The sequence below is a fragment of the Coenobita brevimanus genome, chromosome 8 (assembly GCF_032717465.1).
Source record: "Coenobita brevimanus isolate Jiangsu-jjx chromosome 8, ASM3271746v2, whole genome shotgun sequence".
Classification (NCBI taxonomy): Eukaryota; Metazoa; Arthropoda; class Malacostraca; order Decapoda; family Coenobitidae; genus Coenobita; species Coenobita brevimanus.
Window position 1 is genome coordinate 19,223,179 of NC_136961.1, and position 23,380 is coordinate 19,246,558.

The 23,380-nt window shown below is 37.7% G+C and overlaps 1 protein-coding gene across 1 annotated transcript in view; it reads left to right on the forward strand.

The window, feature by feature from the left end:
• LOC145406841 (glutamate receptor 2-like) overlaps positions 1–14,131 on the forward strand; it is a 77,907-nt gene extending 63,776 nt beyond the window's left edge. Inside the window, exons 8-9 of the mRNA XM_080277952.1 lie at positions 13,383–13,671; positions 13,817–14,131. Coding sequence (XP_080134078.1) covers positions 13,383–13,671; positions 13,817–14,131 — 604 coding nt within the window. The remainder of the gene's footprint in view (positions 1–13,382; positions 13,672–13,816) is intronic.
• The last annotated feature ends 9,249 nt before the right edge of the window (positions 14,132–23,380 follow it).

A 23,380-nucleotide genomic window follows, 5' to 3' on the forward strand; every position in this document is an offset into this window, starting at 1 on the left:
AATGACTTACAAGAAATGGGTAGGCCTTTTTGAAATTGGCATGTCTGTTTCTGCCCACAAACTCGCAAAGACTTGAGTCTGTTAACCATTTCCTTCAGAAGACTTGGTTCTTGTCCATTACCATCATATGCATTTTGAGAGTGTTTAACATCATATAGCACTTCAGAATTAAACAGATCAAACCAAGCATCCACAAATAATATGAACTCACTTGTGTATTCCCAGTTTTTACTCTCAAGGAGGCCGCTCTTCCCAAAGAATGTTAATGCTTTGCCAGTCGTTTCAGAGTTGTAATACTAATTTAACCCTCATTCTCTGGACACCTTTAACCTCCACGTGCTTCTCAGATAAACGATGGGTTACTTTCAGATCTCTAACACTCCGTTTCACTAATTCTCTCACACAGGTACCATCAACAATTCTCCCTTCATTCAATATAAACCCATGATCAAGAAAGTTATTTCGAATTTACTAGATGAGGGGCGTCTGCAAACACGTAAACCTGTCTGTCAGAAGCAGCTTGATTTGTGAAACTACTGTTTTCTATAGTTATGCCGAGTGACTTCCAAAGCCTCATGTTTTTAGGGCCCAGGTCATTAACTATGGCAACAACTGGGAATCCAGCTGCTTCTGCTTTTTCAATCAGATCGAACAGGATTCCTTTAGTCTGACAATCAAAATCGTAATAAATTGTGTCCATGAACCAACAATTCCTCTTAGTACACTGAACATTGTTTTTGGGCTCATAGAGAAAATCATTTATATGGCCACTCTTTAGAAATACTACATTCATCAAATGACAAAATGCATACTCGATCAAGTACAGCCATTTCTCCCTCTTTGTGTGTCAGAAGACTAAACACTGGAAATAGGATCCCTGGTTCCACGTCAAGTTTTGCAACCCATCGGTTAATTGTTCTAATTGATGGCAAAGGAAGGCCCCACTTCTCTCTCACGAATCTGTAAGTTTTGCGGCTTAAATTTCTAAGGGTTACTGCATGATTTGTCATCATCACACAAGCGCTTTACATGCTTTCCTAAAAACACAAAGTCCATTTGTGATGGGGAAAGAAAAGAGCTTAGTCGGCTTTTAGCAGCATCAATAATTTTAGACATACGTAATTACTTTTCCAGTTTTTTTATTTTATTTTCTGGGCTTTGCTAATATTGGTCTCTTGAGCATCGTCTAAGGGGAAATCATCCAACTCTTCTGTTTGGACTGCGGCTCACTTTTTGGTACTAGCAAGTTGTGGGTCTGTCTGGGTTGCTGTTGACTCCCAGGCACTGGGGAATTTTGGGTCATGAACGGCAGAATCTGAAAAAAATAAAATAAATAAATACATACATACATACACACACACACACACACACACACATATATATATATATATATATATATATATATATATATATATATATATATATATATATATATATATATATATATATATATATATATATATATATATATATATATATATATATATATATATATATATATATATATATATATATATATATATATAATATACACACACACATGCTCCTTTCCCTGTTCCTTACCACTGCTTTCAAAGAACCAGCAACCATTCTTTCATCATCGATAATGGAATTAGAAAGAAACGGTGTGCCAAAAAGCATGGCTTTATCACTTGGACTGGCTGCTACTGTTCCATCAATTCGAAAAAGAGGAGGAAAGGCGGGTGACTAAACATATGAGGTATGTTTTCTGGAACCTTTAGAATCAACACAATAAATAATTTCAAATGAAATTAATGGGTTTATCACAATATATCAGCAGCAATTGGTTTATTATAAGCAGTTATATTTACCAGCACCAAAGCTCTGTGGCAGTTCTGTGTGGGTTGCTGTTGACTCTGACTCTGGGAAGCTGTTGGCCCCGCACAGAAGTGTCTGAAAAAAAAAAAAAAAAAAAAAAAAACAGCATCCATAAAACATGAATAGAAAAGGAAAATTTTGTTACTGCAGTTTCAGTTCATAATTTCCCGGGATTATGAGTTTGAAAGTGAAGACAAGGAGGAAAGTGAGAGCTGAACCAAGGATTAAGTGGTGGATGCAGGAGTAAGATTCAATAGTAAATTTAGGGATGAGGTGAGCCAGGCTTTCGGAGGCAGGAAAGACGAAGACGGAGGGGCAGTTATCTCGGAAGTGGTAAGGGAGAAAGCCAAGAAAGTACTTGGGGTGACATCGGGACAGAGAAGACAAGGAGACATGGTGGTGGAATGAGGAAGTACAGGATAGCATAATTAGGAAGAAGCAGGCAAAGAAGAATTTGGATAGACACAGAGACGAAGAAAGCATTCGGGAATATAAGGAGACGAGGAACATAGCCAAGAAAGAGGTTGCTAAGGCAAAAGAATATGCATACCAGAAGCTGTACGAGAAGTTGAATAGCAGAGAAGGGGAAAAAGACCTGTACCGATCAGCCAGGCAGAGACAGAGCTGGGCGGGATGTGCAGCATGTTAGAATGATAAAGGATGCAGATGGCAATGTACTGACAAGTGAGGAGAGTGTACTAAGAAGGTGGAAGGAGTATAAAGAGTTGAATATAGAAAATATGAGGTAGTGAGTCAGGAAGTGCAAGAGGTCAGCAGAGAGGAAGTGAGGAATGCCATGAAGAGGATGAAGGATGGCAAGGCAGTGGGGCTCAGATGGTATACCAGTGGAAGCATGGAGGAGCTTAGGAGAGATGGCTGTGACGTGGTTTACCAGAGTGTTTAACAAAATCCTGGAGGGTGAGAGGATGCCGGAGGAGTGGAGAAAAAGTATCCTAGTCCCGATTTTCAAGAACAAGGGTGATGTGCAGTGCTGCAGCAACTACAGAGGTATAAAGCTGATCAGCCATGCAATGAAGATATGGGAAAGAGTGGTGGAAACTAGGCTAAGAAGAGAAGTGAGGATCTGCGAGGAGCAATTTGGGTTCATGCCAGGGAGAAGTACTATAGACGCCATATCTGCATTGAGAATGGTAATGGAGAAGTACAGAGAAGGTCAGAAGAAGTTGCACTGTGTGTTTATAGACTTGGAGAAGGCTTATGATAGGGTACCGAGAGAGGAGCTGTAGTACTGTATGAGAAAGTCAGGAGTGGCAGAGAAGTACGTGAGGGTGGTGAAGGACGTACGACGATAGTGTAACAGCAGTGAGATATGCAGTAGGAATGACTGAGGGTTTCAAGGTGGAGGTGGGATTGCATCAAAGATCGACTTTGAGCCCCTTCTTGTTTGCGATGGTGATGGGCAGTTTGACATGAGATTAGACAGGAGCCTCCGTGGATAATGATGTTTGCAGACGACATTTTTAATATTCGAAGTTTCTCGAGTGTTTCGGTGATACATCACCATTAGAAACTTATTGTTCTTAAAACCTTCAGTTGACTGCTCTCAGGTATCAATCAACTTTTGTTAAATGTTTCCTAAATGTGATTTTTCATGCTCACAAATGTCTACTGAGTTTTGGAATGAATAAGGTGTGTTTCACAATCAATATTCAGAACATTTGTGGAAGTTGCATATTTAGCGATTTCGCCCAACAATTCGTTTATTCAGCCATCAGTCCAGTAAAATAGTTTTGAACTACCCCCAAAGTGTATGCTAGCAGCCGTAACTAGTTCACCTTTGGCACTATCTTTTATCCGTGGTCAGTTCTAAAAAAACCAATAGACTAATCGGATATTAAAAATCCGGATAATCTGAACAAGGCAGACACGACAGATAAGGTTGACGCCACAACAGCCTGATTTTTTTTTTTCCAAGACCCATGATGAACAATAAAACTACAAATATGATGAACAAAGTAATGTTTATGTACTGTATATCTCAGTAGGGCTATACGTCTTTCCAAATAATGTATATATGAAAATGAATAAACGATTTTCATGTAAACGATTCACTGCTTCTCGCAGTGATTTTACTTTGATAAATATGAATAATGATATCACACTAACCGTCAAACTGCGAAAATGTTGCATATTTTATATTTGAACTCTTGGCAGAGAACACCACTTTTAAATCTCTTGTGATGCAGATTAAAAAAAAAAAAAAGTATCCACTGCATCTCTAAATTGACGAGTTGTTTTCACGCCTCTAATGAATGGAGACTCTTTTGGGCTTGAAACCATCAAATGGCTGAATTTTTTTTACCTGTGAATCGATTTTTCTCGATAATGAATTTTATCACCCTCAAAAATGTTTCCTAAATTGCATATACATTTGTGACTTTTTCCCAGCTAATTTATAGTACATTTGTGGAAGTTTCATTTTTTTTGTGTTTTCGCCATCAGCTATGCGATTTTTAGCATTACCCAAATGACCTTCTTATTAAAGTCAAAATCCAAACAATTTCCAGACAACACTAATGCAATAAATTCAATGTTTCTTGATCCTGCATTTTTTTTTTTTTTAACTTACATGCATATTTAGTGTTTTCGCCCTTAAGCTGTTTTTAGCTTCACTCAAATGACCTACCTAAGGACAAAATGCAATCTCCACACGACAAAAATACAGTTCAGTGTTCCTTAAACCTGGATTTTTTGAATTTTTCGTGCAATTTATGTTCACGGAGATGAAGAATAAAGTTGTGTATGGTAATTAATTATATATCTCAGGATTGTGGCATTGTACTTTATTGTATAAATTTATAGATGAGAGAAAATCTCACCAATATTCCTTCTCACGGGTTATCAGTTTTGAGAGATTTTACCTAAGGAAATTTAGCATATGGTGTTTCACGAACGTTCACAGTGTGTAAAAATTCTTTATCATTATTACCCTTTTTTTTTTTTTTAAACACTCATTCGAAGTTTCTCGCTTGTTTCGGTGACCCTCACATCATTTGAATCCTATTTGCTCTTAAACACCAGATAACAGCTCTCCTTAGGTGATATCCATTTCTTGTGAAATACTTCCCAAATGTGATTTTTTACTGAGTTTTGGTATGAATTATGTTTCCCAATCAATATTCAGAACATTTGTATATGCTGCATATTTAGCGATTTCGCCAAAAAATACGTTTATTCATCACAGTCCAGTAAAATAGTTTTGAAATACCCCCAAAGTGAATGCTATCAGCCGTTACTACCTTTGGCAATACCTTTAATCCGTGGTCAGTTCTAAAAAGCCAATAGACTCATTGGAAATTAAAGATCGTGATAATCTGGACATGGCAGACACGACAGTTCATGTCGAGGCTCTTGCAGCCTGTTTTTTTTTTTTTTCCAAGACCCATGATGAACAATAAAACTGCAAAGATGATGAACAAAGTAATGTTTATGTATTGTATATCTCTGTTCGGCTATACGTCTTTTCGAATAACGTATATATGATAATGAATAAGCGATCTTCATGTAAAAGATTCACTGCCTCTCGCAGTGATTTTACTTTGATAAATATGAATAATGATATCACACTAACCGTCAAACTGCGAAAATACTGCATATTTTATATTTGAACTCAAGGCACAGAATACCATTTTAAAGCTCTTGTGATGCAGATAGAAAAAAGAAATTACATCTCTAAATTTACGAGTTGTTTTCACGTCTCTAATGAATGGACCTCCTTGGGTTTAAAACCATCAAATGGCTGAATTCTTTACCTGTGAATCGATTTCACCCACAGAGGAAGGGAAATTGAAAGAATTAGTGGTATAGCATTTCTAATAAAAATCTTGCTGACAACATTGTTAAATTCAGCAGTGCATCTGACAGAGCAGCAGTGGTAGTAATTAGACTGTGCAAAAAATATACCCTGAAAGTGATGCAAGTATATGCACCAACTTCTCAGAGCTCAGATGAAGCAATTGAAACATTCTATGATGACATCTCCCAGATTATGGAAGAAAAGACAATGCCAAAGTTGGAAAATCAAAAAATGGAAAAGCATGTATGGGAAAATTTGGAGTGGGAGAAAGGAACGAAAGAGGTTAAATGTTGGTAAACTTTGCAGAAATAATGAACATATTCTTTCACAAAAGAACAGCGAGAAAGTGGACCTGGAGAAGCCCAAATGGAGAAACATAGCATGAAATCGACTTCATTATAGCAAATAAGAATAACACAATCACAAACGTCAGAGTTATCAACAAAGTAAATATTGGAAGTGACCATAAAATGGTGGGTTGCACAGCAAGATTTTGTCAAAAGTGAAAGATGATTAAAGACAAAGAGATATGCCCAATAAAAGTAAGAGAAAACAAAGCAGCTTTTCAGTTGGAAATAAGGAACAGATTGCAGGCTCTTAGTTATGCTGAATGTGACATTGATGAGCTGAATGACAGACTAACAAAAGTGCTTAAAGAATTAGCGGAGGTAGTAGGAAAACCTTATACAACCAAAGCCGGGAAATATTCAGAGAAGACACTTGAGCTTATGAAAAAAAGAAAGGTAATGAAATTAAAACAAAGATGAAATAGAATGTGCAGAATTAAACAAGCTTATCAACAAAAGACAGAGAAGAAAAAAGAAAGATAAACATGGATCAAATCAAAGAAACCATCAAAAAAGGAAAAAGTCTGAAACAGGTCCGAAATAAAATGGCACTTGGAAAGCAACAAATTACATCACTAATAGAGAGATATGATGCTAAAGCGAGTTGAAGAATTTTACAAAGAACTGTATGCATCAAAGAAAGTAGTACCAATAGCTAACTTTTCTGTTGACGCAAGTGAAATACTTTAGATAACACGAAACGAAGTAAATATTTCTCTTAAAAATATGAAAAGAGGGAAGGCTCCGGGAGAAGATGGAATAGTAGCAGATTTACTGTTGGATGCAGGAGCAGAAGTACGAAATAGGCTTGCTCATTTATTTACCCAATGTATAAAACAGGAGATAATTCTCAAAACAAGGTGTAATGTAATTGTTATTCGGCTTTATAAAAAAGGCGACTCAAAAGACCTTAGTAACTATCGACCCATTAGCTTGCTCTCATTTACAAACTTTTCACTAAAGTCCTTAAAAACAGAATAGCTACAAATTTGGAGGAAAACCAACCTCGTGAACAGGCAGAACTCCGATGCGGGTATTCGACCACTGATCATCTGCACAAAATGAGTCAGCTAATTGAGAAAACTTCAGAATATAATAAACCACTGTGCTTAGGTTTTGTTGATTACGAAAAGGCTTTCGACTCAGTGGAGCACATAGCAATTATATATTCATCGCGAGAACAAGGAGTGAATGAGAACATTGTAAAACTGCTCAGACATATATAAAGAGGGAACTGGCACAGTTTAATTACATTAGGACTCGGAAAGAATTAAGATTGAGAAGGGCGTGCGTCAGGGAGATACAATTTCACCAAAGTTATTTACAGCATGCCTAGAAAGTATTTTCAGAAAGCTAGACTGGGTAAACAAAGGAGTAAACATAGATGGAGAAAAGCTAAACCATTTAAGATTTGCAGATGACATTGTCCTAATCTCAGAAAAAGCAGAGACGTTGCAAGAAATGTTAAATGACCTGAACAGAGAAAATCTCAAAGTAGAGCTAAAGATGAACTGGAGTAAAACTAAAGTAATATTTAACCCTCAAACACCAAAGAGCGTCATAAGAATAAGTGGAGAAATTCTTGAAGAAGTTGAGGAGTACAATATTAACGAAAGATAATGATAGCGAAATAGAAAGACGCATTACAATTGGGTGGAAAGCTTTCGGTAAACATAGACATAATGAAAAGTAGCTTGCCAGTTTGTATGAAACGAAAAGTATATAACGAATGTGTAATTCCAGCTATGACGTATGGTTGTGAGACCTGAAAACTGACAAAATAGATGGAAAATTAATTAATTCGTTCTCAGAGAGCAATGGAAAGGTCAACGTTGGGAATTTCTTTAAGAGACAGGAAAAGATCAACTTGGGTGAGAGAGATATTATAGAAGTTATAAAAGAACAAAAATGGAGGTAGGCAGGCCATGTAGCAAGAACAAGGGATAATCGATTGAGCAAGAGGTTGACTGGATACCAAGAGATGGTAAGCGTAGCAGAAAAGGGCCAGGCAGGAGGTGGAGAGATGAGATAGAGAAATTTGCAGGGAAAATGTGGCAAAGATTGGCTCAGCCAAGGAATTCGTGGAGAAGGTTGGGGGAGGCCTTTGTTCAGCAGTCGACTTATAATGGCTGCTGCTGCTGCTGCTGCTGCTGATGATGATGATGATGATGATGATGATGATGATTACCTCATCTTGCCATGTCACTGATTTTTGTCGATAAGGAATTTTATCACCCTCAAAAATGTTTCCTGACTTGTAGATACAATTGTGACTGTTTCCCAGCTGAGTAAATTTGTGGACGTTGCAATTTTAGTGTATTCGCCTTCCACTATGCGGTTTCTAGCATTACTTAAATGACCTTCTTAACGTAAAAATCCAATCTCGAGAAGACATTAATACAATAAATTCAGTGTTTCTTCATCTTGCATTTTTGTAGCTGTAATGCATACTTAGTGTTTTCGCCCTCATTTAAGCTGGTTTTAGCATCACTCAAATGACACTCTTCCTAACGTCAAAATGCAATCTCCAGACATTAATACAGTTCACTCAATGTTCCTTCAACCTGGATTTTTGTAGGTATCATGCACTATATATCCACGGAGATGAAGAATAATGTTGTGTATGGTAATTAATTATATATCTCGGGATTGTGACATTATTTGTACTTCATCGTATAAATTTATAGATGGGAGACAAAATCTCATCAATATTCCTTCTCACGAGTTATCAGTTTTGAGAGATTTTACCTAAGGAAATTTGGTTTATTGGCACTACTTCTATTCGCGAAGTTAGTTCTATAAAAGCCACTATACTAATCGGAAATTAAACATCCAAATAATCTGAACAAGGCAGACACGATAGTTCAGGTCGACGCTCCTGAAGCTTGATTTTTTCCAAGACCCATGATGAACAATAAACTTGCAGATATGATGAAGCAATTAATGTTTATATATTGTATATCTCAGTAGGGCTATACGTTTTTTCGAATAATTTATAAATGAAAATGAATAAACGATATTCATGTAAACGATTCATTTCCTCTCTGTGTGATATCCACGAGTTGTTTTAACGTCCCTAATAAATGGAACTCTTTGGACTTGAAACCATCATATGGCTGAATTCTTTACCTGTGAATAGATTTCACCCTACGTATTACCTCATCTCTCCTTGTAACTGATTTTTTAAAATAAGGAATTTTATCATCCTCAAAAATGTTTCCTGAATTGCAGATACAATTGTGACTCTTTCCCGGCTAATTTAGAGTACATTGTGGAGGTTGCATTTTTTGTTTTCGCCTTCAACTATGCGGTTTATAGCATTACTCAAACGACCTTCTTGTTAACGTCAAAATTCCAACAATTTCCAGACGACATTAATTCAATAAATTCAATGTTCCTTCATCCTGCATTTTTTGTAGCTTTCATGCATATTTAAAGTATTTGTCCTTTATTAAGCTATTTTTAGCATCACTATAATGTCCATCTTCCTAACGTCAAAATGCAAACAATCTCCAGATGACATTAATACAGTTCTTTCAGTTTTCCTTCAAATTGATTTTTTGTTGGTGTCATGCACTATATGTCCTGGGAGATGAGGAACAAAGTTGTAAATGGTAATTAATTATATATCTCGGTACTGCGACAGTTTGTACTTTATCGTATAAATTTATAAATGAGAGTCAAAAGCTCATCAATATTCCTTCTCACGAGTTATCAGTTTTGAGAGATTTTACCTAAGGAAATTTGGCTTATTGTGTTACATGAATCTTCAGTGTGTAAAATTTTTTTTATCATAATTAACCTTTTTTCAAAAACACTCATTCGATATTTCTCGCTTGTTTCGGTGACCCTCACATCATTTGAAACTAATTATTCTTAAACACTTCACATGACAGCTCTCCTTACGTGTCAATCATTTTCTTGTTAAATGTTTCCGAAATTTGATTTTTTTCATGCTCACAAGTGTCTACTGGGTTTTGGAATGAATTAGATGTTTCTCCCAGTCATTATTCAGAACACTGGTGGAAATTGCATATTTAGCAATTTCGCCCAAAAATACGTTTATTCTTCTATCAGTCCATTAAAACAGTTTTCAACTACTCCCAAAAAGTATGCTCTCAGCAGTATCTAGTTCACCTTTGGCACTACCTTTTATCTGTAATGTCAGTTCAGAAAAAGCCAATAGACTCATCGGAAATTAATAATCCAGATAATCTGAACAAGGGAGAAACGTCTAGGAACAAAGTTCCTAGACCCATCATGAACAATGAATCTGCGTATCCAAGTAATGTTTATATATTGTTTATCTCAGCACGGCTATACTTTTTTTCTGAAGATTGTATATATTACATTAAGTAAACGATCTTCATTTAAACGATTCATTGCCTCTCGGAGTTATTTTACGTTCATAAATATGAATAATGAATAATGATATCACACGAACCGTCAAACTGCGATAATATTGCATATTTTATATATGAACTCTGGGCACAGAATACCACATTAATGCTCTTGTGATGCAGATGAAAACAACTATACCCATTGTATCTCTTTCACGTCTCTAATGAATGGAAACTCTTTGAGTTTAAAACTCTCAAATGGCTGAATACGTTACCTGTAAATCGATTTCACCCTATGTATTACCTCATCTAGCCTTGTAAGGGGTTTTATCACCCTCAAAAATGTTTCCTGACATAGATACAACTGTGTTTCCCAACTAAGAGTACATTTGTGGAAGTTGCATATTTAGTGTTTTCGCCTTGAACTATGCGGTTTTTAGCATTACTCTAATGGCCTTATCACAAAAATCGAAACAATTTCCAGACGACATTAACACAGCAAATTTAATGTTCCTTCATCATGCATTTTTTGTAGCTGTCATGCATATTTAGAGTTTTCGACCTCATCACTCAAATGACCCTTTCCTAATGTGAAAATACAAATAATCTCCAGAAGACATTAATACAGTTCACTCTGAGCTCTTTCAACCTGGATTTGATTTAGCTGTCATGCACTATAAAGTACGTGTCAATTTTGAGAGATTTTATCTAATCAAATGTGGCTTATGGTTTTACACGAACCTTCAGTGTGTAAAAATTCTTTATCATTATTAATCTTTTTTGAAAAACATTCGAAGTTTCTCGATTGTTTCGGTGACCCTCATATCATTTGAATCTCACTGTTCTTCAACACTTCAGATGACAGCTCTCCTTACGTGTCAATCAATTTTTTGCTAAATATTTCCTAAATGTTATATTTTTCATGCTCACAAGTGGCTACTGTTTTTTATGAATTTGGTGTGATCCAAATCATTATTCAGATCATTGGTGGAAGTTGCATATTTAGCGATATCGCCCAAATATACGTTTATTCTGCCATCACTCCAGTAAAATAGATTTGAACTATTCCCAAAGTGAATGCTATGAGCCGTAACTAGTTCACCTTTGGCACTACCTTTTATCCGTGGTCAGTTTTAAAAAAGACAATAGACTCATCGGAAATTAAAAATCCAGATAATTTGAACAAGGCAGACACGACAATTCAGGTCGACGCTCTTGCAGTTTGATTTTATCCTAGACCCATCATGAACAATTAAACTATGAATATGATGAACCAAGTAATATTTGTATATTGTATATCTCAGTACGGCTATACGTTTTACCAAATAATTTATACAAGATAATGAATAACCGATCATCATTTAAACGATTCATTGCCTCTCGTAGTGATATTACGTTCATAAATATGAATAATGATATCACACGAACCGTCAAACTTCGGGAATATTGCATATTCTATATTTGAACTCTAGGCACAGAATACCACTTTAAAGCTCATGCAGAGAAAAAAAAATCCAATTTCTCTTAAATTTCCGAGTTCTTTTCACGTCTCTAATGAATGGAAACTCTTTGGGCTTAAAACCATGAAATGGCTGCATTCTTTACCTGTGAATCGATTTCACCCTATGAATTACCTCATCTAGCCTTGTAACTGATTTTCATCGATATTGAATTTTACGCTCAAAAATGTTTCCTGAATAGTTGATACAATTGTGACTGTTACCCAGCATATTTAGAGTACATTTGCGGAAGTTTCATATTTAGTTTTTTCGCCTTCAACTATGCGGTTTTTAGCATTACTCAAATGACCTTCTTAGCGTAAAAATCCAAAAAATTTCCAGACGACTAACAAAGTAAATTCAATGTCCCGTCATCATGGTTTTTTGCAGCTGTCATTCATATTTAAAGTTTTCGCCCTCCATTAATCAGTTTTTAGTATCATTCAAAGACCCTCTTCCTAACGTCAAAATGCAAATAATCTCCAGAAGATAACAATACAGTTCAGTCAGTGCTCCTTCAACCTGGATTTTTTTTGAAGTGTCAAGCACTATATGTCCACGGAGATGAGGAATAATGTAAATAGTAATTACTTATATATCTCGGTTCTGCGACACCGTTTGTAATTTATCGTGTAAATTTATAGATGAGAGTCAATAGCTCATCAATAATCTTTATCACGAGGTGTCAGTTTTGAGATATTTTACTTAAGGAAATGTGGCTTATGAGGTTACACGAACCTTCACGGTGTGTAAAAATTCTTTATCATTAGTAACCTTTTTTGAAAAGTTTCTCACTTGTTTAGGTGACCCTAACATCATTTGAAACATTGTTCTTAAACGCTTCAGATGACAGCTATCCTTACGTGTAAATCAATTTCTTATTAAATGTTCCTAAATGTTTTATTATTTTTCATGTTCATGTGTCTACTGAGTTTTGGTATGAATTAGGTGTGTTTCCCAATCATTATTCAGAGCACTAGTGGAAGTTGCACATTTAGCGATTTCGCCCAAAATTATGTTTATTCAGCCATCAATCCAGTAAAATACTTTTGAAGTACTCCCAAAGTGAATGCCATCAGCCGTTACTACAGTATACTACTCAAACCAATTAAGGGAACAAGATTTTGATTTATGATATTTCCGAATCTATGTTTTGTTTGGGTTCAGAAATAGTGTTGTGAGCTGAGCAGTGATTGAGGAACCGAATACATCTGAGTTGAGTTGTCCTTTCTGAGTGTCAATAAAAATGGGAGTGTCACCCTACCCCTATATAAAGAGTGAAAATTTCATTTTTCATTGAGTAGAATTGGTCAAAATCAGCATTAACGAGGTGTTTCTGGCTTTGGGCGATTTCGTTGTGTTTCCCTGTCATCACTGAGTGTGTGCGGCGGTATTTGTCCATAGTTGAGGCGGCTCAAGCATTACAGATGCTCGAGGAAGGACACACCCAAAGAAGGGTTGTCCAAGGGCTTGGAGTGTCTCCTAGCGTCATCAACCGGCTCTGGAGACGATACCAAGATAACGGGCTGTACACCAAAAGACCTGGGCAAGGTAGCAAACGCATGACATCCGCAAGACAACGACAGAGTATTGCCCGGGCACTGCAAAACGACTTCCAACGGGCGACTGGGGTCCGTGTCTCAAACCACCGCAACCGGCTTCACGAGGACGGCCTTCGGGCTAGACGACCTGTTGTGGCCCCAGTTTTGACCCCAGCTCACCGAAGAGCACGTCTGGAGTTCTCCCGAGATCACGTACAGTGGCAGTTAGGCCACTGGACCCCAGATGAAAGCAGATTCAGTGTTTCGACCAACGACCGCCGTATCAGAGTGTGGAGACATGCTGGAGAGCGGTACGCACCGTGAAACATTGTGGAACATGACCGGTATGGTGGTGGTTCCGTAATGGTCTGGGAGGGCATATGCACTGAGGGACGCACAGACCTCTTTGTGCTGAATGGCGGTACCCTGACAGCTGCACGATGTGGAACAGATACTGGACCCTGTGGTAAGGCCTTTTGCTGGAGCTGTGGGAGAGGAGTTCCTTTTCATGCAGGACAATGCTCGCCCTCACACTGCACGTGTCTCGATGAACTTCCTCCAGGAGCAAGGGATCCCCATAATGGAATGGCCAGCACGCTCACCAGACCTCAATCCCATCGAGCATGTCTGGGACATGCTGGTACGGAGGGTACATGCTCGCCAACCTCAGCCTGATAGCGTTCCAGCACTTACCGAGGCTTTGGTGGCAAAGTGGGGGAACATCCCCAGGACGCCATACGACGCGTGATTCGGAGCATGACTCGTCGTTGTCGGGCGTGCATCCAGGCAAGAAGAGGTTACACTCATTATTAGGGACTTCAGAACCAGTTTTTAAGACAATTCTGAGACATTCCTTGGCTGAGCCTATCTCTTGTTCATTTCTGTTTTGGGGGTTATCTGGTACTCGCTTGTTCCAACAATAAAGTTCTCGTTTTGATTCCTTGCTGAACATTCCCTTTCATTGCTAACATATTGGGGAATACCCATAAGCAATTCTGAACCTAAACAAAGCATAGATTCTGAAATATCACAAATCAAAATCTTGTTCCCTTAATTGTTTTGAGTAGTGTAGTTCACCTTTGGCAGTTCCTTTTATCCGTCTTCAGTTCTAAAAAAAGCCAATGGACTCACGGGAAATTCAGGTCGACGCTCTTGCAGCCTGATTTTTTCCTAGACCCATCATAAACAATAAAACTACGAATATGATGAACTAAGTAATGTTTATATATTGTATATCTCAGTACGGCTATACGTTTTTCCGAATATTTTGTATAAGATAATGAATATACGATATTAATTTAAACGATTCATTGCCTTATGTAGTGATTTTACCTTCATAAATATGAATAATATCACACGAACCGTCAAACTGCGAGAATATTGCATATTTTATATTTGAACTCTAGGCACAAAATACCACTTTAAAGCCCTTGTGATGCAGATAAAAAAAAAAAAAATCTAAATTTCCTAGTTGTTTTCACGTCTCTAATGAATGGAAACTCTTTGAGCTGAAAAATCTCAAATGGCTGCATTCTTTACTAGTGAATCGATTTCACCCTACGTATTACCTCATGAAACCTTGTAACTGATTATTTTCGATAAGAAATTTTATCCTCAAAAATGTTTCCTGAATTGCAGATACAATTGTGACAGTTTCCCAGGTAATTTAGAGTACATTGTGGTAGGTGCATTTTTAGTGTTTTCGCCATGAACTATGCGGTTTTTAGCATTACTCAAATGACTTTCTTCTTAACCTAAAAATCCAAAGAATTTCCAGACATTAGTATAGTAAATTCAGTGTTCCCTCATCCTGCATTTTTGGTAGCTGTCATGCATATTTAGTGTTTTCGCCCTCAATTACGCTGTTCTTAGCATCACTCAAATGACCCTCTTCCTAACGTCAAAATGCAAACAATCTCCAGACGACATTAATACAGTTAGCTCAGTGTTCCTTCAAACTGGATTTTTTGTAGATGTCATGCACTATATGTCCGCAGGAGATGAAAAATAAAGTTGTATATGGTAATTAATTATATATCTCAGTACTGCGACAGTTTGTACTTTATAGAAGAGAGTCAAAAGCTCATCAATATTCCTTCTCACGAGGTGTCAGTTTTGAGATATTTTACCTAAGGAAATGTGGCTTATGGTGTTACACGAACCATCATAGTGTAAAAATTCTTTATCATTATTATCCTTTCATTGAAAAACATTCGAAGTTTATCGCTTGTCTCGGTGACTCTCACATCATTTGAAACATTTTTCTTAACCACTTCAAATGTCAGCTCTCCTTACGTGTCAAACAATTTCTTGTTAAATGTTTCCTAAATATGATTTTTTTTTCATGCTGGAGTCTACTGAGTTTTGGTATGAATTAGGTGATTCCCAATAATTTTTCAGAATATTGGTGGACGTTGCATATTTAGCGATTTCGCTCAAAAATATGTTTATTTAACCATCAGTCCATTAAAATAGTTTTGAACTACTCCCAAAGTGAATGCTACCGGTATCTGCCGATACTAGTTCACCTTTGGCAGTACCATTTATCCCTGAATTCAGTTCTTAAAAAACCAACAGGCTCATTGAAAATTAAAAATCCGGATAGTCTGAACCAAAGCCCATATAATAACATGTCGGGACACACGCATATACGGGTCGGGGGGGGGGGGACAGTCGTGACGTCAATGGCGTTAGTGATGACACAGAAAACGGATCCAACGATATTTGAACAGGAACTTTAATAAAATACCATGGCATCATATAAATTTCGTTTATTTATCACATTTAATTCTATGGTCAAAGCTTGATAAAAGGTTGATGTTCATGAGATGAAGAGCTGAGAAGTTTGTGAAGGGTTGATGAGCTGCCTTAAGGTAGGTAATCGATTGATGAAGGGTTTTCCTTTGTGACACGGACTATATGTCAGTAAATATAAGGAAAAGGTAGGAATTATAGAAAAAAAAATTGCATCCACTCGTTTATTATTCAAATTAATATTATTAACTGCATGGTCAGATTTACAGTATATGTTGAATATTTACATCTATCTTCCTACCTATCTGGTTATCTACATATCATCATCATCAGCCATCATTAATAGTACATTGCCGAAGAGACCTTCCCCAACCTTCATGAATTCCTTGATTGGGCCAATCTCTGCCAAGCTTTCCCTGCCAATTTCTCTATCATCTCTCCACCTCCTGTCTGGCCTTTTTCTGATAGGCTTACAATCTGCTGGTGACCATTCAGTCAGCCTGTTGTTCCGTCGGTTATCCCTTATTCTTGCTACATGGTCTGCCCACCCCCATTTCTGTTCTTTTATAACTTCTATAATGTCTTTGACTAGTCTACTCTCACCCAAGGCGATCTTTTCCTGTCTCTTTGATATTATATAGAAATATATATGACATGCAATTAAGAAAAGGAGGTTATTATATGGACTTTGTGGAGTAAGGAGAGAAGAAAGGTGTAATTGGAGGGGAAAAAATAAAAACTACCAAATAATTTACTGTAAAATAAATACTACCCAGGGGGCAAAAAGCTACTTTTTCTGTTCAACCAGAATTGGGATGTTATAAAAGGTTATGACACCATTTTACTCCTTGGATCATCAGGAACAATATCCAGGAGCACAACCTAGGGTTGAGAAGTTTAACAATAATACAATTACAGGGTATATAAACAGAGGACATCTGAGGGTTGTCAATAACTGAACATGTCATGAATATAAGCTCTTATATCATCTTTTATAATATTCAATAAACATTTCATCCTCGCACCATAACATAATTTTTGTGAATGAGATCTAGCGAAACGCAACCGTTATAACTGCTAAAATAACTAACACTGAGATTTAATCCAAGAGATAATCCTGTTCAAACTGAGAAAAAGGATATATAGTATTTATAGAAAATCTCATCAGAGGCAGTGCTATTCTCAACTTCCAGGAACAGCTCTTTGGAGTTCTACAGCATCTGCAGGGAAGATAACATGGAAGATTCCCCTTGGCACATGAACAATTTTTTAAAACCTTTTCTGCAACCACAATAAAGATTTTAAGATTAATCCCCGAGCTAGACCTCATCAGATCATATAGCCCTGCTAGGGTTACAGGAGAGCGCTACCTCTCCCAGCACAGTAGCCACCGGGCGGGGCGCGACCTCGCAACCTCACGATTACGAGCCCGACACCCAACCACCGAGCTACCGCGCTCCCCCCACAATAAAGAGATGTAGATATCTCTGGTGGTCACAATTCTGCACTCACTGAAACTGCCACAAGTTCTGTTTGTGTTACTGTCCATCCATATTCATCCAACTAAGGAATGCTTGGCTCTGCAGTGAGTGCTGTCTGATCAGTGACTGTTGCCACGGCAGAACGTTTCAGATGCTGCATTTAAAGGAGCTTGAGGAGAGGTCTTGTTGGCTAGAAAAATGAATGTGAATCTCGCTCAAAGAGATATGACACCTCGGCATTCTTTCAGAATACGGTGACAAATAACTTCCTAGCCTGACTGATAACATCTTCAACTATGATAGCATCACTGTCACTGCCAAAGTCTTCGAAAGCATCCAGTTGAATTTTCTCACGATGCTAACCATCTTTTTTGCTGGTAAAAAAAAAGACTGCTGGTGGTATCCCTGCCGCTTAAGACCGCGAACAATTGGAAGTTAGAGGCATCTGTGTGGCTGCAGTGTTTTGGCAATGTCATGTATGTTCTTGCCTGTTGCTGTCTTGACCCAAAGTTCAGGAAGATCTTTCAACAGTGTGGATGCATAATAAATTCAGGGGACAGCAACATCTGTATCACTTGAATGAACAATATCCTGATCAACTTTGCCTACTTGGCAACTAAACCAAAATAAATCACCCTCTCACAGGATAATGAGACCAGTAAAATACAGTAGGTAAAATACAGTACAACCTCTGTGAACTTTCAGTGCCATTAATTAGCCACACAATGTACAATTTTGTGCATTTTTTTACTCTGCATGCGTTCTTTTTTAATATTTCTATTTGAATCCTGATACGGAAAAATGTACGGCATCGAACATAAAATTTTATGACTAGGCAAATTCACATATTCCTCGATAAGCGATGCCAATATGGTTACTGCACCCTTTCCTGGCTTTAATCCTTTCTCTCCGTGGAAAGAGTTGAATAGGTCACCCATCAACTGCAGATGCTTAAGAAATTCAGGAATTGGTGTTATTAGCCTCTGACTTTGCCTACTGATCTCACCAAGCCAAGTTGCTTCCTCTCCCTTTTGAATCTTAGATCCAAGCTGGTATTGGGGAAATTTTTTAGCAATATAACCTTCAAAATACTTTAGTCCTGATTCTGTGGCACTTTTTAGGTCTAAACCCACATCAAGATCCTTGTCCTCAGTGCTATAATTCTCTGGCACTTTGTCATCTACACATGCACTAAACATCAGTGACGTTATGCAGAGTCCCCGTTGTAAAGCTTCGTCATTTTCCTTCCCTTTCCTTTTGGTCCCATGAACAAGCGAATTATCTGACAATCTGTTTTCCTTGTTTGCCTCTACGTTATATTTTTCTCCCATTAGTTCATTGTCTTTTACAAGGAGGTATGATCTAATTTGGTACTTAACTGGAACAGGTGATGGATGGTCACACCTGCCTCCTAATTGACGCAAGTATGCAAAAAAAGTGTTCAAGAACATCTTGATTTAGTTTATATGTCAATAACAAGGAAATGTACTTTTCTCTCAACATATTGTACAAATCTGGTAATGACTTACAAGAAATGGGTAGGCCTTTTTGAAATTGGCATGTCTGTTTCTGCCCACAAACTCGCAAAGACTTGAGTCTGTTAACCATTTCCTTCAGAAGACTTGGTTCTTGTCCATTACCATCATATGCATTTTGAGAGTGTTTAACATCATATAGCACTTCAGAATTAAACAGATCAAACCAAGCATCCACAAATAATATGAACTCACTTGTGTATTCCCAGTTTTTACTCTCAAGGAGGCCGCTCTTCCCAAAGAATGTTAATGCTTTGCCAGTCGTTTCAGAGTTGTAATACTAATTTAACCCTCATTCTCTGGACACCTTTAACCTCCACGTGCTTCTCAGATAAACGATGGGTTACTTTCAGATCTCTAACACTCCGTTTCACTAATTCTCTCACACAGGTACCATCAACAATTCTCCCTTCATTCAATATAAACCCATGATCAAGAAAGTTATTTCGAATTTACTAGATGAGGGGCGTCTGCAAACACGTAAACCTGTCTGTCAGAAGCAGCTTGATTTGTGAAACTACTGTTTTCTATAGTTATGCCGAGTGACTTCCAAAGCCTCATGTTTTTAGGGCCCAGGTCATTAACTATGGCAACAACTGGGAATCCAGCTGCTTCTGCTTTTTCAATCAGATCGAACAGGATTCCTTTAGTCTGACAATCAAAATCGTAATAAATTGTGTCCATGAACCAACAATTCCTCTTAGTACACTGAACATTGTTTTTGGGCTCATAGAGAAAATCATTTATATGGCCACTCTTTAGAAATACTACATTCATCAAATGACAAAATGCATACTCGATCAAGTACAGCCATTTCTCCCTCTTTGTGTGTCAGAAGACTAAACACTGGAAATAGGATCCCTGGTTCCACGTCAAGTTTTGCAACCCATCGGTTAATTGTTCTAATTGATGGCAAAGGAAGGCCCCACTTCTCTCTCACGAATCTGTAAGTTTTGCGGCTTAAATTTCTAAGGGTTACTGCATGATTTGTCATCATCACACAAGCGCTTTACATGCTTTCCTAAAAACACAAAGTCCATTTGTGATGGGGAAAGAAAAGAGCTTAGTCGGCTTTTAGCAGCATCAATAATTTTAGACATACGTAATTCCTCTTCCAGTTTTTTTTTTTTATTTTGTGGGCTTGGCTAATATTGGTCTCTTGAGCATCGGCTAAGGGGAAATCATCCAACTCTTCTGTTTGGACTGCGGCTCACTTTTTGGTACTAGCAAGTTGTGGGTCTGTCTGGGTTGCTGTTGACTCCCAGGCACTGGGGAATTTTGGGTCATGAACGGCAGAATCTGAAAAAAATAAAATAAATAAATACATACATACATACACACACACACACACACACACACACACACACACACACATATATATATATATATATATATATATATATATATATATATATATATATATATATATATATATATATATATATATATATATATATATATATATATATATATATATATATATATATATATATATATATATATATATATATATAATATGCACACACACATGCTCCTTTCCCTGTTCCTTACCACTGCTTTCAAAGAACCAGCAACCATTCTTTCATCATCGATAATGGAATTAGAAAGAAACGGTGTGCCAAAAAGCATGGCTTTATCACTTGGACTGGCTGCTACTGTTCCATCAATTCGAAAAAGAGGAGGAAAGGCGGGTGACTAAACATATGAGGTATGTTTTCTGGAACCTTTAGAATCAACACAATAAATAATTTCAAATGAAATTAATGGGTTTATCACAATATATCAGCAGCAATTGGTTTATTATAAGCAGTTATATTTACCAGCACCAAAGCTCTGTGGCAGTTCTGTGTGGGTTGCTGTTGACTCTGACTCTGGGAAGCTGTTGGCCCCGCACAGAAGTGTCTGCAATAAAAAAAAAAAAAAAAAAAAAAAAAAAAAAACAGCATCCATAAAACATGAATAGAAAAGGAAAATTTTGTTACTGCAGTTTCAGTTCATAATTTCCCGGGATTATGAGTTTGAAAGTGAAGACAAGGAGGAAAGTGAGAGCTGAACCAAGGATTAAGTGGTGGATGCAGGAGTAAGATTCAATAGTAAATTTAGGGATGAGGTGAGCCAGGCTTTCGGAGGCAGGAAAGACGAAGACGGAGGGGCAGTTATCTCGGAAGTGGTAAGGGAGAAAGCCAAGAAAGTACTTGGGGTGACATCGGGACAGAGAAGACAAGGAGACATGGTGGTGGAATGAGGAAGTACAGGATAGCATAATTAGGAAGAAGCAGGCAAAGAAGAATTTGGATAGACACAGAGACGAAGAAAGCATTCGGGAATATAAGGAGACGAGGAACATAGCCAAGAAAGAGGTTGCTAAGGCAAAAGAATATGCATACCAGAAGCTGTACGAGAAGTTGAATAGCAGAGAAGGGGAAAAAGACCTGTACCGATCAGCCAGGCAGAGACAGAGCTGGGCGGGATGTGCAGCATGTTAGAATGATAAAGGATGCAGATGGCAATGTACTGACAAGTGAGGAGAGTGTACTAAGAAGGTGGAAGGAGTATAAAGAGTTGAATATAGAAAATATGAGGTAGTGAGTCAGGAAGTGCAAGAGGTCAGCAGAGAGGAAGTGAGGAATGCCATGAAGAGGATGAAGGATGGCAAGGCAGTGGGGCTCAGATGGTATACCAGTGGAAGCATGGAGGAGCTTAGGAGAGATGGCTGTGACGTGGTTTACCAGAGTGTTTAACAAAATCCTGGAGGGTGAGAGGATGCCGGAGGAGTGGAGAAAAAGTATCCTAGTCCCGATTTTCAAGAACAAGGGTGATGTGCAGTGCTGCAGCAACTACAGAGGTATAAAGCTGATCAGCCATGCAATGAAGATATGGGAAAGAGTGGTGGAAACTAGGCTAAGAAGAGAAGTGAGGATCTGCGAGGAGCAATTTGGGTTCATGCCAGGGAGAAGTACTATAGACGCCATATCTGCATTGAGAATGGTAATGGAGAAGTACAGAGAAGGTCAGAAGAAGTTGCACTGTGTGTTTATAGACTTGGAGAAGGCTTATGATAGGGTACCGAGAGAGGAGCTGTAGTACTGTATGAGAAAGTCAGGAGTGGCAGAGAAGTACGTGAGGGTGGTGAAGGACGTACGACGATAGTGTAACAGCAGTGAGATATGCAGTAGGAATGACTGAGGGTTTCAAGGTGGAGGTGGGATTGCATCAAAGATCGACTTTGAGCCCCTTCTTGTTTGCGATGGTGATGGGCAGTTTGACATGAGATTAGACAGGAGCCTCCGTGGATAATGATGTTTGCAGACGACATTTTTAATATTCGAAGTTTCTCGAGTGTTTCGGTGATACATCACCATTAGAAACTTATTGTTCTTAAAACCTTCAGTTGACTGCTCTCAGGTATCAATCAACTTTTGTTAAATGTTTCCTAAATGTGATTTTTCATGCTCACAAATGTCTACTGAGTTTTGGAATGAATAAGGTGTGTTTCACAATCAATATTCAGAACATTTGTGGAAGTTGCATATTTAGCGATTTCGCCCAACAATTCGTTTATTCAGCCATCAGTCCAGTAAAATAGTTTTGAACTACCCCCAAAGTGTATGCTAGCAGCCGTAACTAGTTCACCTTTGGCACTATCTTTTATCCGTGGTCAGTTCTAAAAAGCCAATAGACCAATCGGATATTAAGAATCCGGATGATCTGAACAAGGCAGACACGACAGATAAGGTTGACGCCACAACAGCCTGATTTTTTCCCAGACCATCATGAACAATAAAACTACAAATATGATGAACAAAGTAATGTTTATGTACTGTATATCTCAGTAGGGCTATACGTCTTTCCAAATAATGTATATATGAAAATGAATAAACGATTTTCATGTAAACGATTCACTGCTTCTCGCAGTGATTTTTCTTTGATAATTTGAATAATAATCAGACGAACCGTCAAACTGCGAAAATGTTGCATATTTTATATTTGAACTCTTGGCAGAGAACACCACTTTTAAATCTCTTGTGATGCAGATTAAAAAAAAAAAAAAAAGTATCCACTGCATCTCTAAATTGACGAGTTGTTTTCACGCCTCTAATGAATGGAGACTCTTTTGGGCTTGAAACCATCAAATGGCTGAATTTTTTTTACCTGTGAATCGATTTTTCTCGATAATGAATTTTATCACCCTCAAAAATGTTTCCTAAATTGCATATACATTTGTGA